Source organism: Oryza brachyantha, chromosome 3, assembly GCF_000231095.2.
Source record: "Oryza brachyantha chromosome 3, ObraRS2, whole genome shotgun sequence".
NCBI classification, from domain to species: Eukaryota; Viridiplantae; Streptophyta; class Magnoliopsida; order Poales; family Poaceae; genus Oryza; species Oryza brachyantha.
Window position 1 is genome coordinate 6,033,447 of NC_023165.2, and position 15,698 is coordinate 6,049,144.

General features: G+C 47.8%; 2 protein-coding genes across 2 annotated transcripts; one reads left to right on the plus strand and one right to left on the minus strand.

Annotated features, from left to right (window-relative positions):
- Nucleotides 1-1,584: 1,584 nt before the first annotated feature.
- LOC102714355 (GTP-binding protein At2g22870-like) lies at nt 1,585-4,667 on the plus strand. Its single transcript, XM_006649621.3, has 4 exons — nt 1,585-2,176; nt 3,120-3,189; nt 3,661-3,823; nt 3,935-4,667. Exons 1-4 carry the CDS (start codon nt 1,600-1,602, stop codon nt 4,160-4,162), a joined length of 1,038 nt encoding a protein of 345 aa, XP_006649684.2. The 5' UTR covers nt 1,585-1,599; the 3' UTR covers nt 4,163-4,667.
- A 4,469-nt stretch (nt 4,668-9,136) lies between these two features.
- Nucleotides 9,137-11,817, minus strand: LOC102714627 (U-box domain-containing protein 75). The gene is made up of 2 exons (XM_015835677.2): nt 9,787-11,817; nt 9,137-9,670 (listed from the first exon to the last, which is right to left on the minus strand). The coding sequence occupies exon 1, from the start codon at nt 11,304-11,306 to the stop codon at nt 9,927-9,929; it is 1,380 nt and encodes a 459-aa protein (XP_015691163.1). The 5' UTR covers nt 11,307-11,817; the 3' UTR covers nt 9,137-9,670; nt 9,787-9,926.
- Between the last annotated feature and the right edge of the window lie 3,881 nt (nt 11,818-15,698).

Below are 15,698 nucleotides of genomic sequence, written 5' to 3' on the forward strand. Positions count from 1 at the left end.
CAAAGTGGACGACGATCTATGCATAAGAGTTGGCATGCCGGTGGAAGGAGAAGAACAATTCGAAAAACGAGCACAGGGGCATGGTTAACAATGAAGATTTTCAGCAAATTAATATTGTTGCTTTCTACGTACTGTTAGCTCTCTACACCGATAGACCGAACGCACATGCAGTTAGCAACTTAGCATTGCGAGCGGACAGTTACGGCGGTTAGCCAACTTGACGTGTTGGCCGCCTAGATGGAATGGTGAGCCATGCAGAGATGACCAAAATCGCGTGCAGTCAGAATTAGGCACCACGGTCTACCTGCCAAGTATTATAATCAGTTGACTTTGCTTTGTTGCTACTTCTTTCTAGTATCATTTCTTTAGAAGAAATCGGTTTATTGTAATTTGCCGCTAACAACAAGACCAAACGACAAATAAATCAATGGGAGCTGTTGAATCGGGATGGAATATTTGCAAGCGTAGTCAACGCTGAACCAGCTCATGTTCATACCCAGGTAGTTAGATAGTCGCATCCTCGCGGCTCGCAGGGTTGTTGCTATTGCTTCTCTTATCTGTCAGGCTGCAACTTGCAGCGAGTAGAGGGCTTTGTAGAGCGTAGTCAATTTTGGCCCTGTTTAGTTTGTAAAATATTTTTTAAAAACATCACATCAATTTTTTTAACACATATTTGAAGTATTAAACGTAGTCTAATTATAAACCAAATTTTAGAATCAACGTGGAAACCGTGAGACAAATCTTTTGAGTCTAATTAATCCAGATTGGTTACTGTAGCACTTATGGCTAATTACGTCCTAATTAGGCTTAAAAGATTTGTCTCACGATTTTCCGTATAACTGTATAATTAGTTTTAATGTTCATGTATATTTAATACTTCATTTAGGTGTCCAAAGATTCGATGTGATGTTTTTACGAAAAGTTTTTGCGAATTAAACGGGCCTTTGTTCCAGAAGATGCACCTACTTTCTTATCAGTTTAACAAGTAATATATATGACCTAATTGGGTAATTTAACAAACTTCAAACCCAACTAGATGCTGCTTAAGCCATTTTTAGATTCTCTCTTTTTTAAAAAAAAAATAAATCATATCACTAGTTCACAACTATACAAACTGATAGGTTCGGTGCTAGTAAGAACTACAAATCTTTGACACTTCGTTTTTTTCATGTATGTATTCGGTCTTCGTCATGAGCGACCTACCTTCCCCCATCTAGTACAAACTGTGAACTAATCTCACTTCTGTCGGATCGTTTACTTGGTCGATTATTGTCATCGAATGCCCGGAGGTAAAGCTGCAATGAGGTAGTAGCACGTTCATATCACTGAACTTTCCAACTGGCTGATGAAATCCTTCAGGACATCCGCCGGTACCAATCCTGGTGAGGCGAGATTGAAAATGGCCGGCAACAGAAACGACGGTGCCGGCAACAAAACTGCAATAAACCCGTGCCGTCTCGTTAAGATATCAACGACTTCTCTTGTCAAGGACTAGCTAAATGAACGTACAGTTTTTTGCACAGTTTTTTTGGGCCACTTTTGTAGTATATTGGGCCAAGCCTGGGTTTTGTCGGAATGGGCTGGGCCTTATAGGCCCATATGTTGGCGAGCGGCGTCCGCTACCACGGGAAGAGGAGTCGACGGCCGCCGCGAGCCACCACCCGCGCCGCAGCCCCCATCCGCCGGTTTCCTGCCGTTGCTATGCTCCTCCGGCCCCGTCTTTCGCTCCTCCGAGCCGTCGCGCCGCACCCCGTCTCACCCCGCGCCTCGCTCCCTGTCCGCCGTACGCTCTCCGCGGCGGTGGGGACCGCGTCCGCCGGCGATGCGGCGCCCCCGGCGCCGGCGCCGCGAGCCGGGCCCAAGGGCGGGAGGAGGAGCGCGCCACCCAGGGGGCCTTCCGTTAACCCCGCGCTGTTCTTCCCGCCCGGGGTGGAGCGGGACGCTGCGGTGGCGGCGGAGATGGTGATACCGGCGTCGAACATCGTGGTGGGGCCCTACGCCGGGGACTCGCGGGTGAAGGAGGCGGAGTTCGTCAAGAGCAGCGCGCGCGCGCGGGACTGCCCTAAGGACGACCGCCCCGAGTTCGCCGTGCTGGGGCGCTCCAACGTCGGCAAGTCCTCGCTCATCAACGCCCTTATCCGCCGCAAGGAAGCCGCGCTCACCTCCAAAAAGCCCGGTGATCTTTATGAATGCCTTTAAGTTTCCTTCTGCTCCTGCACATTTACTTTGTGGTTATGTGGTAGTGAACTTCTTAGCTTGAAGATGCAATTTCTTATGTAGCTCTGGGGTAGCTTTCAACTCCAAAGTGAGGAATTAGGACTGTGGTAGCGTCACTCGTCAGTGCGATGGCCTAGATTACAAGCATATTCGTCTCACAGTTCGGGAGTTGAAGTTAGCATAGTGCTTAAAACAACTGAAGAAAACAGTTTTGTTTTATTCATTTGTTGTACAAACGTACTACTGTTAAGTTACTGCTCCAATTTTGAGGGTAATTTTGATATTGCTGCAGACTTTATAAATCTATTATTTTAATTTAACAGTTTTATGGATGATCATTTGGTCTTTGTGCACCCTTCAGAACCTAATATAGGATTTTGCAACCTGCTTGTGTTGCTATTTTCTTGTAACTAGGATATTTTCATTTTGCAAAATACTAGTACTGTTCAAAACAGAACTGATTTCTTAGTTTTATGATTTGCTCCATCTATCTCAATGTTGTTTGTGCATTAAATTTCAGGAATCTATCATATTATTAGTGCATGAAAAAAGAGGCCTTGTTGTCAAGTTCAAAAAATTACCATGTAAATTGCTGGAGAAAAGGTATATGTACAAAATTGATTGCGAATGTCTGGAACTACAGAAGTGTAGACCAATGAGAGATATATTAGGGTTCTTTTAGGTGCATCAGAAATAATTTATATTCTACAATTTCAACATGAACATAATAGTTTATCAAATATAGCTCTATCACAAATATTGTACATAATGCATCTAGTTGCACGTGCATCTTCAGATGGTATAATTTGGTGTGACAAATCAGCATGTCCTTATCATCTGAATTTTGTTGAAATGTGTACTTCCGATCTTATATGGAATATCATATGCTGTGGCTTTGGCAGGGAAGACCCAGACGATTAATCACTTCTTGGTTAACAAAAGTTGGTACCTTGTTGATTTACCTGGCTATGGGTATGTTGACTTCTACCTTCAATTAATATGTATCTTACTTGATCTGCATATACTACTTCTGGGACGCATCACAATCACACAGGCCATTGAAAAAACACAACTTAGAGAAATACCATCGAATCAACGTGGTTCGTTTTAATACCACTGAATGAAGAAAAGGTTCATGAAGATAGATGGAGTGGTACAAACTTAACTGAGTCTTCCAGTGGTATTAATGTGAACCAAGACAATTCAGTGATATATTTCTAAAGGGACGATCTTTGGATGGTATAGAACTATAGATTCATTTATTCCCTTCTCTTTGGATGTAGTTTCTGTTTTTGCATGACGACATCTGACATTATAGCAGTTAGCCCTTAACGAAATTTAGAAGTCAACTGCTATTGCTTTTCCATTCTCATTGGAACACAATCCCAGCATACAGTTGAAACTCATTTGGTGTCTGGATAATCAATGTGTTCACAAATATAGGTTCGCGGCTGCATCTCAATCAGCTCAAACGGATTGGTCTTCCTTTACCAAGGGTTACTTCTTGAACAGAGATACCTTGGTTGGTGTACTGCTCCTTGTGGACGCCAGTATTCCACCTCAGAAAATTGACCTAGATTGTGCCAACTGGCTAGGTCGTAACAATGTAAGGCAACACAAGAATGTTTTTTTCCCCTGTATTAATGTCTAATAACGTATCTTTCATGTACTCCCAACTATTTTCTAGTCTGACATATCTGTTATTTTGGTGTTTCAGATTGGATTGACCTTTGTGTTCACAAAGTGTGATAAATCCAAGAAAGGTAAAGGGGGCCGGCCTGAGGAGAACATCAAAGAGTTCCAGGAGACGATCAGTTCCCTGTACCCAGAGCCTCCTCCATGGATCATGACGAGTAGCGTTACTGGATTAGGTCGAGATGGGCTGCTCCTCCACATGTCTCAGTTGAGGAATTACTGGGACAATGAAGCAACCATTAGTTCATGAGCATTAGAGGGAAGAGGGATCCACAAACCACAAGTCCATGACCTCTCCAATGTAACTTGACTTACATGAGCTTTTATTCCAGTTCCTTTTCATTATGTTGTATGGCACTTTGGTGTATAGTTGAGGCTTTGTGATGTGGAGCTTCTTGTAATTTCCCTTGCCTGGTGTGCCATACAGTTTGTGGTTGCCTTCTCTCTCTCTATCGTAAATTGGCTCCTGCCTAGGTTAATTAAGTCTTTTCATAATTTCTGAATACAAACATTACGGCGTAGGTTCTGCGGCAGCAGGGGGAGCGATCTGGAACTAGACAACAGTTATGGCGAAGGCAGTCCAGGAAATTGAATGTACTGTAAGCATTCAATGGCGCAAAACTTATTGCCAAAATTCTACTGTGCATTTCATACATTTCATTGCTCGACCGGACAGACAGACTGCTGGTCTGGATGGTTTTTACACTTCATGATAGCAGCAGCAAGAACTGGTAGTAATTTTGATGGTGTAAAACTCTAGATTCCACCACTGGCTGTGCGAGTGTGACTGTGCACTGTGCAGATGTCTCGCCCTTGCTGTCCTTTGCATGGGATGATCGCTTTCGCTTTGATAGAGTAGTTTTGCTTGATTGACCAGCCCTGTCTGCTGAGAGTGCACAGTTTGTAGGCCCCAGGAGGAAGCCGGGCAGAGAAAACAGAAAGGCAGCCATGCATGCACGTACAGAAGGTGTTTCACTTTCACCGGGGCTGCGCGTGCCGCTCCCCTTACCCCGCCGGCCTGCTTCTCGCCGGTGGGTCACATGTGCACAAATGACAAGCTAGTACAGTCGTGGAGTAGTACTACTCCATAACAAAACCATATATATTCACAGTGTAACACGCAAGGCGCAGCTGGATTAACACAACTACGAACAGGGTAATTTAACCGAGGAAGATAGCGGTAAGGCGCCCAAGCGATGGTAAACGCGTTGGTGTTGTTTTGGATGAAACAGGGGGCGTCCATAGAAGTCCCGGATCGGACGGACACAAGCGCTGAAAAAGGCTGGGACTGGGAGGGGAGGATATGCTTGCATGCCCACGTCGCGTGGTGTGATCGAGTTTGCCGGTCAGGAGAGGTGACCGAGGCCACTTGGGACGGCCGTGATCCGGACGCCAAACTGGCAAAAGCTTAACTCGCTCGCTTGCCACCCTGGGGTCAATGAAACCACCCCATGTCCTGGGGGCAGCCAGCCACTTGGCCCCACCTCACAGTCCTGTCCTGGAGGGCCCACCACACAGTGACTGGATGGTGATCATATGCCACCGCTGCTGCTACCGCCAGGGTATACCGGGCCAGGCCAACCAATGCCGTCGCCGGACGGCCGGAGTAAATGGCCGCTGCGTACAACATCACGGAAAGCTGTAGCAGCGGCAGCACGCGACGCGGATCGATCACCAGATGAGCGCGGCAAGAGCCCAGGATGCCCATCACCATCATCAGGGCCTCTCCCTCTGCCACGAGCGAGTGGAGTGACAGCTCGATCGCATGCATCGCGAAAGAGGAAGTGTTGCAGAGGGGAGGAGCCGATCCGTCAGACCCCAAGTCCACGGCCACAGGGAAATGCCCAATGATTTCCCATCTGCCGCCGCGCGCTCGCTTATCAGGTTTTCTCGCGGTGATCGATCGATCGGTCTGTGGCCGGCGACCGTCTCTGATCGGTGGCACGAGGGGAGACGTACTAGGAATCTCGTGGATCGCGTGCACTCCATGCTTCCGTCTCCCCTCCTGATCTCCTCCTCCTCCTCTTGACGTGACCATGACCATGACCATGACCATACGCACGTACGTTCCACTTTAAAGAGTATCAGACAAAATCCCTGAAGAGTTCGAGCTGAAAATGACGTGCACCCTCCATCCTCAGGTTCCTCAGCAGCAGCTCGCGCTTGAAAGTTGAATCTTCGAAGCTTGTCTGTCTAAAAATAATCAACATGCTCACAACGAGGTTGGCTGGTTGGGTGGTAGGAGGAGCTCATGTGATCTCTACCGGCGAACGGAGATGGCGGGGCAGGGGAACTGACGACGATGCCGGAAATTTCAAAACCCAACATCTTTCCTCTGCCTCCATGTCTCTTTCCTCAACCGCGACTGCGAGAGAGCCGGGCCAGCCGGCAGAAAAATTTCCTTCAAAACACCTCACCAGCATTCATTGCACATGGAGCTACTAGCATCGATCGATCAGCCGTTAGTGACGAGGCTGCAGCTAGCTACTCCATCCGTCGCATATCTATTATATATATAAAGCAATAGAAAAAGGAGCCTTCACGTTGTCCTCACGGACTAAAACGGTGAGTCCAGATTATAACGGTGTAGATCGATAGCTAAATACACACCGTTAAATTATAGTGGGTCCAGATTATAACGGCATAGATTGATAACTATCCCAAATAAACTATGACCGATCGTGGTGTACTCAGCCTCCGCGCCGATGAAAAAAAAAGTCAATCAGAAAAAAAGAAACAAATCAATCGGGAAGATAAAGGAAATCAATCGGCGAAGAAAGGAAAAATATTGATCACGTCAATTTCATCGGACATAAATAGAAAAAAAATCAATTGAAACAACAGACCGCCACAATCATATAAGTAGTTGTTGTCCGACTAAAAAAAGGTATTTTACTTTTCTCTTATGACACATGGAAAGTTTTAAAATTTCACATTAATATCTCTAGCGGTCTAGATCATATTATGAGATTAATTAAAGGAAATAAGAAAAAATAAAAGGTAATGTTTTTTAATCGGACAAGTAAAGAAAAGATAGGTTTCGGTAAGAGAAAAAAAAGAAGGTTTTTGAAATCGGACAAGAGACATGTGGTTTAGGTAAGAGAAAAGAAAAAGAAACGATAAAGAAAAGAACTTATTTTTTTTAATCAGACAAGAGACGTGAACAGGAAAAGAAAAGAAAATATCAAGAAATTTTCATAATACTACCTTAAGTTTGCTAAAGGGAAATATTGGTTAAACGTCTAAATAAAAATAAAATTTTATCAGGTAAGTCTATAAAAATATTTTATTTTATTACTAAAAGAATATTATCCTAAGTTCTCATGTGCTAGAAAATCCCGCATTGATCGAAAGAAAATAAAAAAAAGACAAACGGATAAATATTTTTTTTAACCAAAACAGGTATGGAGTTTTTCGAAAGCGTGTGAGGCAGCGATGAGAAACATACAACCATGGTTTATACATTTCTATCCCATAGCAATAAAAACATAATAACAAAAAATAATTTATATTGAGATCAAAGTCCACGTGGAGGTACAATTAGAAAAAAAAATTCAGATTATTTTTTAAAAAAATTATTATTATTGGGAGAAGATTATGTTCATCCGAAAATACAAGAACATTTGAAAATTTATGGACAAAGGACTTATTATGATAATCTTATATCAAACATATAAAATTATACCGGTCAAGTTATATAGGAGTTTAAAATTATCGTTGTTTTTAATTTTTATAATAGAACGTAAAAGTGTGTATATGTAATTATGTAAAAACAATATATATCAATGCTAGCCGCGCAATTTGAGCGGGCCACTGTGCTAGTTATATAGGATTTTGACTATTGACTTATAATTTTTAACTATTTATCTTATTTAAAAATTTAATGTAAATATAAAAACTTATAAGTAATATTTAAACTATTTTAATGATAAACACAATAAATAATATTTTTTAATTTTTTTAAATAAGTCGAGTGATCAAATATTACTATCAGAAAATCAAAATACGGGACGGAGGGAGCAGCTAGCCACCAGCAGCAGCAGCACTGCAGCGTACAGCCCGATCGTCCATGGGTCCCGCCCTCACGTCGCGAATGCATGCGACGGCCCGTGCTGCGAGCGTTCCATGCGTTCACCCGGCCAGCGCCAACCCCATCCGCCATGCAAATGTACTCGCAGATATGCATGCAGCTGACTCGATCACTCTCAATCACTCCAGTGTCCGTCCCGAGCACATGCTGCGGCTCTAACGTACGTACGCGTTTACGCGGACACCGGCGCTACGATCTGGGTCGCGCGCCCGTGTACGAGTTGTGCGCGGCACAGTGGCGCCACGAACAGCAGGTCAATCAGTGAGTAGTCCATCATCCATCGACGCATGCATGCCGGTGGTCCTGCTCCTGATCGATCCACACAGGCACAGGCGCACACAGCCTTTGGGCGATCACCTCACCCCCCGCGCGAGTTGAGCGAGCGGGGCGAGGTGAGGTGAGGCGCCCACGCCACATGGTTGGGGGCTGGCCCGCGCGGCCACCTTTCTCGCGAGCGCGCGAGACCAGGAATGGCGTGTGGAAAAGGGACGGAGGGGGGGTGGGTCGTCGTGCGTGTGCGCCTAGAGGCGGCATGGAGGCTGTACGTCACGTCGTGGATCTTGGCAAAAGCGGGAGAGACTGACGAAGGCATATAGGCAGAGTGCGCTCACTTCACCTCCACATCCTGCTCCCAGGTCAATTGGGCGGCAAGCAGCAGTAGCAGCAGCAGCAAACACACTTCACCACCAGCAGCTCTCACACCCCGGCTACGGTGATGAGTGATGAGAGTGAGGCAGCGAGTGATCCTCTTCATCCGCTTTACGATGGATTGGCCACATAAAGGAAAAAAGGCCTGAGGCATAGCCTAACTCCTGATCATAGATGAGTGACCCTATGCTAGGCGTTGCCATCGCTTTATCTGTCCTTGCTGATGACTGGGGAGTGGATGTGAGAGAGGATGACCATGATTTTTTCCTGAAAGATGATACTAGTACAATACCCTGATGTGAAATATACAAAGACCTGCTTTTCCAGCGAGAATGCTTGAAATCCACGAAAATGCAGAGCACATGATCGACCATTTGTTGATAGATAAGAATGAATTTAAATATCTAATTTCGCCCTCTTTTAGGGATAGGGAGGCTATTAGCAGGAAGAAATTACTAATTGTTTGACTGATCATGTATTGTACTCTCTAGATTCCAAATGGGATGCTAATGCTTGTTAAATATAAGATATGCTGGCACTGCAAATAGACAACAAGTTGAGAGCACCAGCACAAGCTGTGACATCAGACCTCATTGTTCTACTGTTTTAGTTTCAGCACCAGGAGTGTCTCCTGAAGCATTTCAGTACATGCTACAGGACAAATGCAACCCTTCAATTTAACTGGACAACCAAAGCAATCAAAGATGAGAATTTCCGAGATATGGCCTATGGCAATGTGTATTTCAATTATGAAGCCACAGTACTGTATACAATTCTACCCAGTTTATACCATCAATTACACCGAAGATGAGAAAAGGAAGAACATCTACAGCCCTGAAAGACCCACATTGCCGAAAATCTAAATAGCAGGTTTCTTGCTTAATTTTCTACTACTAATGGCAAAACTGGCTGTACTTACCACCTCCCAGCCTTGAGCGCTTATTGAGCTGACCAAAATCGTCATCCATTTGCATGTACATCCCACCCACTCATCACTGAATTGGCTGTGCTGTGCATAAGCTGCAATTTTGAATGCTGCGTTACGCTCTCTCGCTGGACACTGATAACATGGCGACGGTCTCAGAATCTTCTTATCAACCCTTAGACTATCAGATGGCATGGCAAATTCCTCATACCTGAAAAGTTTATCTATACATAGACGTTGTCGACTGCCAATTGCCAATTGCGTAATTTCTTCTGATTATGCGAGGTCCAAACATTGAACCATTCACCGTCGAACCAAATCACAAGCGGAACAAGCTCAATTCCAAACTTGTCACTGGATTGTCTTCGTGAGCTTGCACTTGGAGATGAATACCGTAGATGTGCAATTCATGGTACACAGCTTGAGCAGTTCAGACGCTTGCTGCTTCAGCTCTGGTCCGCATCCACTCTGAATGACCAAGAGAAGCTTGGCCCCCAGCCCTGCATCAAGAGCAGCTGGTGCACACTCTTCAGGCGCCATTCTACACACGACCCACAACATTGACAATGCTCGTCGTGTGCATGCTTCCGATACCCTCATCAACAATCTCACAGCGTTGGTGATTGTCCTGGGGCAGTCCTTCAACGCTGTCCGACCCTCCGGGACTGCGGCAAGCGCATCCAAGATATCCAGCGCTGGCTCTACACACTCCGTTGGCAGCTCTGGAAGCAATTCTACTAGTTGCGACACCGCACCAATGCTAACAATCAAACTTCTCGCTGGCTTGTGCACTGCACATATTGAATTGAGCAGTTCAAGCCCAGCAGCCACACCATCCGGATGCCGCTTGTCTCGAATGAGGCGCATGACACCAACCAACAAGCTCAGGCTGGCTACTGTTTCTGGCCGGAAACCTTTCTCCTCCATGAGTATGCGGATGAGGCGCACGCAATTGATCTTCGTGTCGACCGCACCCTCATTAAGCATGTCCACCAGGAGCGACACCTTCGCCGGCTGCATCAATGCGGCCTTAGCGTCAGCGTCGAGTGACACACCGCTCACAAGAATGGCGACCGCCTCAGACCCCACGGCGTGTGAGGTGAATGGGCCGAGAAGGGAGGTCAACAGCCCGACGCCGCCGGCCTCAGCGATGGCCTTGGTCACGGACTGGTGGGTGACGGCAAGGGAGCGCAACTCCCGGAGCGCTGCTACCCTGGCCTGCCCCTTGAGGGGCTGCCTCTTCGGGACGGCCGTGCCGCGGAGCCCGTGGACGAGCTCGGCGGCCCGGCCGTCGAAGTCGGCGGAGCGCTTCTTGAAGCGGGTGTAGCGGCGGGAGAACCAGGCGGCGATGAGCTGCCGGAGCGTGGTGTTGGGGATGGGCGTGACGTCCCAGAGCTCTTGCATCGTGGTGGGGCACGTCCGGTGGCCGAGGGCCAACCACCGCGAGATGTTGGCGCTCTCGTACGTCTGCCCGGTGCACAGCGTCACCGGATCCACCATGGGCTCGAGCGAGATCGGGCAGATGAACACCACCGGCACCGCCTCGTCCCCCCCGCCGTCCCCCGCCGCGTCCAGCTCGTCCATCATTTTCCTCAGCTCCACGGGCTGCTTCCCTCCGTCCCCCGCCGCGGCGTCACCCAGCTCCGGCGCCCCACCCAGGATGCCGTCCTTGAGCGCCGTGTCGATGTCGAGCACCTGCCCGCCGCAGGGCAGCTCCTGGTACTGCGGCATTGTGGCAAACACCCACTCTCCCGCACCTCCGCCCACCCCTCTCCCACGCGCGCGCACGGCCGGCCGGACGGCGAGGCCCTTTTACCAGCGCACTGGCCTCGGGGGAGACGGAATGATGGCGCGAATCATGGGGCGACTTATCGCCATCATCACCATCTTTCTTTCCTCCCTCCCACTCCCTCTTTCTTGACCTGTTGCTTTTCTTGCAAATTTTGGGCTTCCTGCAGCTTAGCTCCGAGTCAAAAGGAGAGAAAGCAAGCGAACAAGAAGCTGGAGCCGAAGGAAGAAAGCTTCTCAGATTGTGAGGCGGATTGCGGCGAGACAGAGAGATATGGGGGAAGATCTGGGAGAATGGGGGAGGGGGAGGATGAGGAGAGGAAGGGGAAGGCAAGGAGGGAGTGGTGGCGTGGAGAGAAACCGAAAGAAAATGTGAGATCTAGTCCAAGCTAAGCTATAGAGTGGGTGGAGAAGAGAGAGCAGCAGGGCGATGTGTTTTGTGAGCTTGTGAGGGTGTGTGTGTGAGGAGAGAGCAAGAATATCCTGATGGAATTATTATTTGGGATTTTTGTTTTCTCTTTGGTGGGTTGGGTTGTGAGTTGTAAGGACTGACCGAGGAGGGAGGAGGACTATTGAGGAGATTGGATTAGAGGGGTGGGGACCAGACATTGGCACAGTCACTGACAACCTGCCTGTGAGGTGGGCCCACACCTGGTCCTTGCTCGCAGTTTTAAAATCTTATTTATGCGGACTTGGCATATTTTTTTATGTTGATATTTTTTCTTGTCAGTGTTAGTATAGATCATGGAATTGGTTTATAAAAAAAGCACTACATACTTCTATAATAACTTTATTTTTCGATTTCTATGTCTAATGTTTGACCGTTCATTTTATTTAAAAAATCTGTATAAAAACTAATAAAATAGTTACACATAAAATATTATTCATGTTTACCAGTAACAATAAAAATATTAATAAAAAAATTTAAAATAAAATAAATAGTTAAAATATTGTATCTAAAAACTGCAAAATAAATTTAATATGAGACGGAGACCGTCTAGTAAAATCCACTCGTGGCGAGTGGTGCGTAGTTTAGGCTTGTTGTCAATTTCATTCCCAGTCCAACTGGCCTCCGTGCTGTACCTTTTTATTACTGTTAGTAACATTACCAATTTTTTTTGGAGGAAATGTTTTACCTCTAGGAAAATGGGAGTAGGGGAGAGAGCGCAGACGGAAGCGAGCGTGATGCCGTGATGTGTACACTGTACTATTGGTCTCGGCACGCGGACCGCACGTGCGATGAGATCACCATCACCGAAGCAAACAGGCCAACAGCCTCCTCGTGGCACGCGACCCTCACGTTACGTTACCGGAGGTGGTGCCCTGCGGCCTGTTTGACCGTTCCGCCCTCCCTCCCGAGGGCTCTCTCTGACCGCGCATTGATCCCTCTGCAGATCAGTTTTCAAAGTTTCAAACCCTAGCCAATCCCCACTCTTAAGCAAATGAATGAACGGGGAATCACTGGAGCAGTCATGCTAAACTTCAGTACTGTAGTACTAGTAGCAGACTAGCAGCACTGTTGTTATCAGTTTTCACAGTATTCATCATGTTCTCTTTGTTTTGGAGCGCCTATAATTCAGGTGATATTATATTATATCGCTCCAATTGTGCAAAAACGCTTCGAGAGTCTCAGGTGTACTAGGATTATTAGAGGGAAGTGATGTTGATTTGAATTTTAAAGTCTCGGGGGAATCCGATCTATACACACATGCTAGGACAGGAAGAAAAGATGTTACAATCGGATAGGGGAGGGAGAAAAGATGGCAAAACATCAGACGTGCATTGATGCCAGGTTGGAGCCCCTCTTTCCTTGCGGAAGGACGTCTTAATTAAGTGGATCCGGTAGACCATGACCATGACCTAAAGACCACGAGAGGACAGATTTTCTCAAGCAAAAGAAAGAGATTATGACGGAAGAAAACAAAAGGGGAAAGAAGAAAAAACGTAAAGGCAAAAGTCGGTAACAGTGTGCGAAACAGTAAAGCCGAACCGGACTTGTCCGAAGCAAAGCTCTCGAGGCTTTGAAAATGCGCTCCTTGATGACCTGCCACACGCAGGGACGGAAGGCGCGCGCTGTGCAGCACAGCGGCTCGATACGACACCCTTCTCCGACCGATCGATCTATCAGCAGGTACAGAAAATTAAACGCCACGATCTCAACGCCCAGCTGCCACACGATGCGATGCCAAAGTACGTACCGCGGGCGTACGTACCTGCAGATTACCCGGGTCAAAGGGCGGATCGAAGAGATCGATCGGGTGCATTAAACACGGGGCTAGTAGTGGTAAACGGCAACGACAAGTCTACCGGCGGGAGCCCGGGGGGTCGACGGAGACGTGTCGTCTTCCAGGTGTAGGTCAAATCCCCTCCGTAAAAACGAGCACTGTTGTCGCACAGCCGCCTACCTACCGTCCCGGGCCGTGGCGTAGCCGCGCGCGCGTACACTGGCGACGCGAGGCGCGGGCGCGGGAGTGAGCCTCTCGTTTCCGCGGCGTGCCTGGAAAAGGCGGAGGTGAGGGAGGGGTAGCCGCGACGCGAGGGGTAGGACGGCGCACGCACGCATGCGCGTGGCGTGGGCTGACGAATGGATGCACGGACGGACTGACGGGACGACTGACCCAACGTGCGACTGTGCGGGCGCGGGGGGAGCGCCCCGTTTTGCTCGTATAGGTGAAGGTTTAATTTAAGCGTGTTCGTGGCATGGGCACCAGCGGTATGCATGCACGGTCCTGACGTGACAACGTAATGCTAGTTGTAGTACTACTGGTCCGGGGCAAGGAGCCCGGATTGCAATGCTATAAAAGCGAGGTATATATTTATAAATACATTATATATATATATTCTTTACAATTTAAATTAAATGCTAAAAAAATAAAGTTATAAAAATATTAAAAATAACTTTAAATTTAATGTTAAAAATTAAAATTCAAAGTATAAGCAAAAGTAAATTCGAAAAAATGAGACTCCTTGCTTACCTGGGTTTGGCGATTGGAGACAACGTATTTACGGACTTATATGCATGCATAATTCCAGTTCGAATAAGAAAAACTGGCTTGAATCACACAAAACAGAGGGCATTTTTTTTTGACAGAAAACAGAGGGCATTTGAACCTGAATCATACTGTACCATTGGAGTTTATACATGATATGACATGGCACCGTGCCTCACCCACACCCTGGTGATGACGCAAAGCATTCGTGAATTCAAGCTGTGTGAAGTGAACCTGCTTGGAGAGCATGAGTACGCATCCGCACTTTCAGGCCGTGTCAGCATCCACGTGCAATCTAAACCCGCCCCTGACGGTCACCGGGACGGCGCAGCACTATAAAACTGTCAAAAGCCTGTGCGATGCGCGCGCTGCTAATTAAGCCGGTGTGTCCCTCGGCAGCAGAAAGCGAGCATCTCATAAAAAAAATCCCGCGGCTAAAAATACAGCAACTAGCAGTACTCCAGTACTAAGCACAAGGTGAAGAACAGCAGCCATAAACAATCAGCGGCGCATCAGGCAGGGTCGCTTTCCCCTTCGCCGAGATAGCCCGCACCGGCATCCGCGCGGAACAGCAATAACTTAACCGCTGCGATGACCATCATCACGCGAGTGAAGGTGGTGGGACGCGATGCTTGCTGATCCAACCCAAAGTCCAACCCACCCGGGTGACGCTTTATTAACTACTAATCAAACGATCAACCGCGTACTCATCCGGACGCGGGTTGTGTGTGTGTGTGTGTGGGGCACCGCGACAGGGCGTGTGGTGTGCGGCGCTGGGGCTCACGAGACGGAACCGTAGCGCGTGGCGTCGCATGCACGGGGGGTCGCGGTGTGCAGTGTGCCGCGCGGGGACACTCTGGTCTGACCGGTCAATGTGGTCCAGGGTGGTGGGGGTGGGGGATGCGGCCAGCGAGCGAGGCCATGCCAATGTGCCATGGGCGGATGGGCCAGCCGGCTGAGGGGGGCGGGGCGGGGCGGCACGCAGCAGCAATCGAGGAGGGCATTTCTTGGTGCTGCCAACCACCTTTGCTAGCTGCCTCCTCCTGCCTCGCTCCTCGCTTTGACCGTGACCTCAACACCCACCCCCCCCCTCCCCCCGTTTGATCCATCTGTTGCACTTCGCTTTCCCAAGGACCAGTGCTGGTCGGGGTTTTGTAGCTTGCAGCAGCAACGCTTTCGCTCTTGTTCTCTCTCTTTTTTTTCTTCTTCTTCTTCTTGGATGGGGGGAGAGAGAGGGTGCTAGAGTAATAGTGGTCGTAGAGGTGGGTGGTGGTGAAGAGATGAACTGAGGATCCGTTTGATTGGTTCCCTTGCCCTGCCGGTAGGGGACTCGTTTGGCTGGATG

Coding starts and splice junctions, on each gene's coding strand:
- LOC102714355 (XM_006649621.3), top strand. CDS start 1,600: ATGTTGGCGAGCGGCGTCCGCTACCACGGGAAGAGGAGTCGACGGCCG. Junction 2,177..3,119: donor GCTCACCTCCAAAAAGCCCG/GTGATCTTTATG, acceptor TGGCTTTGGCAG/GGAAGACCCAGACGATTAAT. Junction 3,190..3,660: donor GTTGATTTACCTGGCTATGG/GTATGTTGACTT, acceptor TCACAAATATAG/GTTCGCGGCTGCATCTCAAT.
- LOC102714627 (XM_015835677.2), bottom strand. CDS start 11,306: ATGCCGCAGTACCAGGAGCTGCCCTGCGGCGGGCAGGTGCTCGACATC.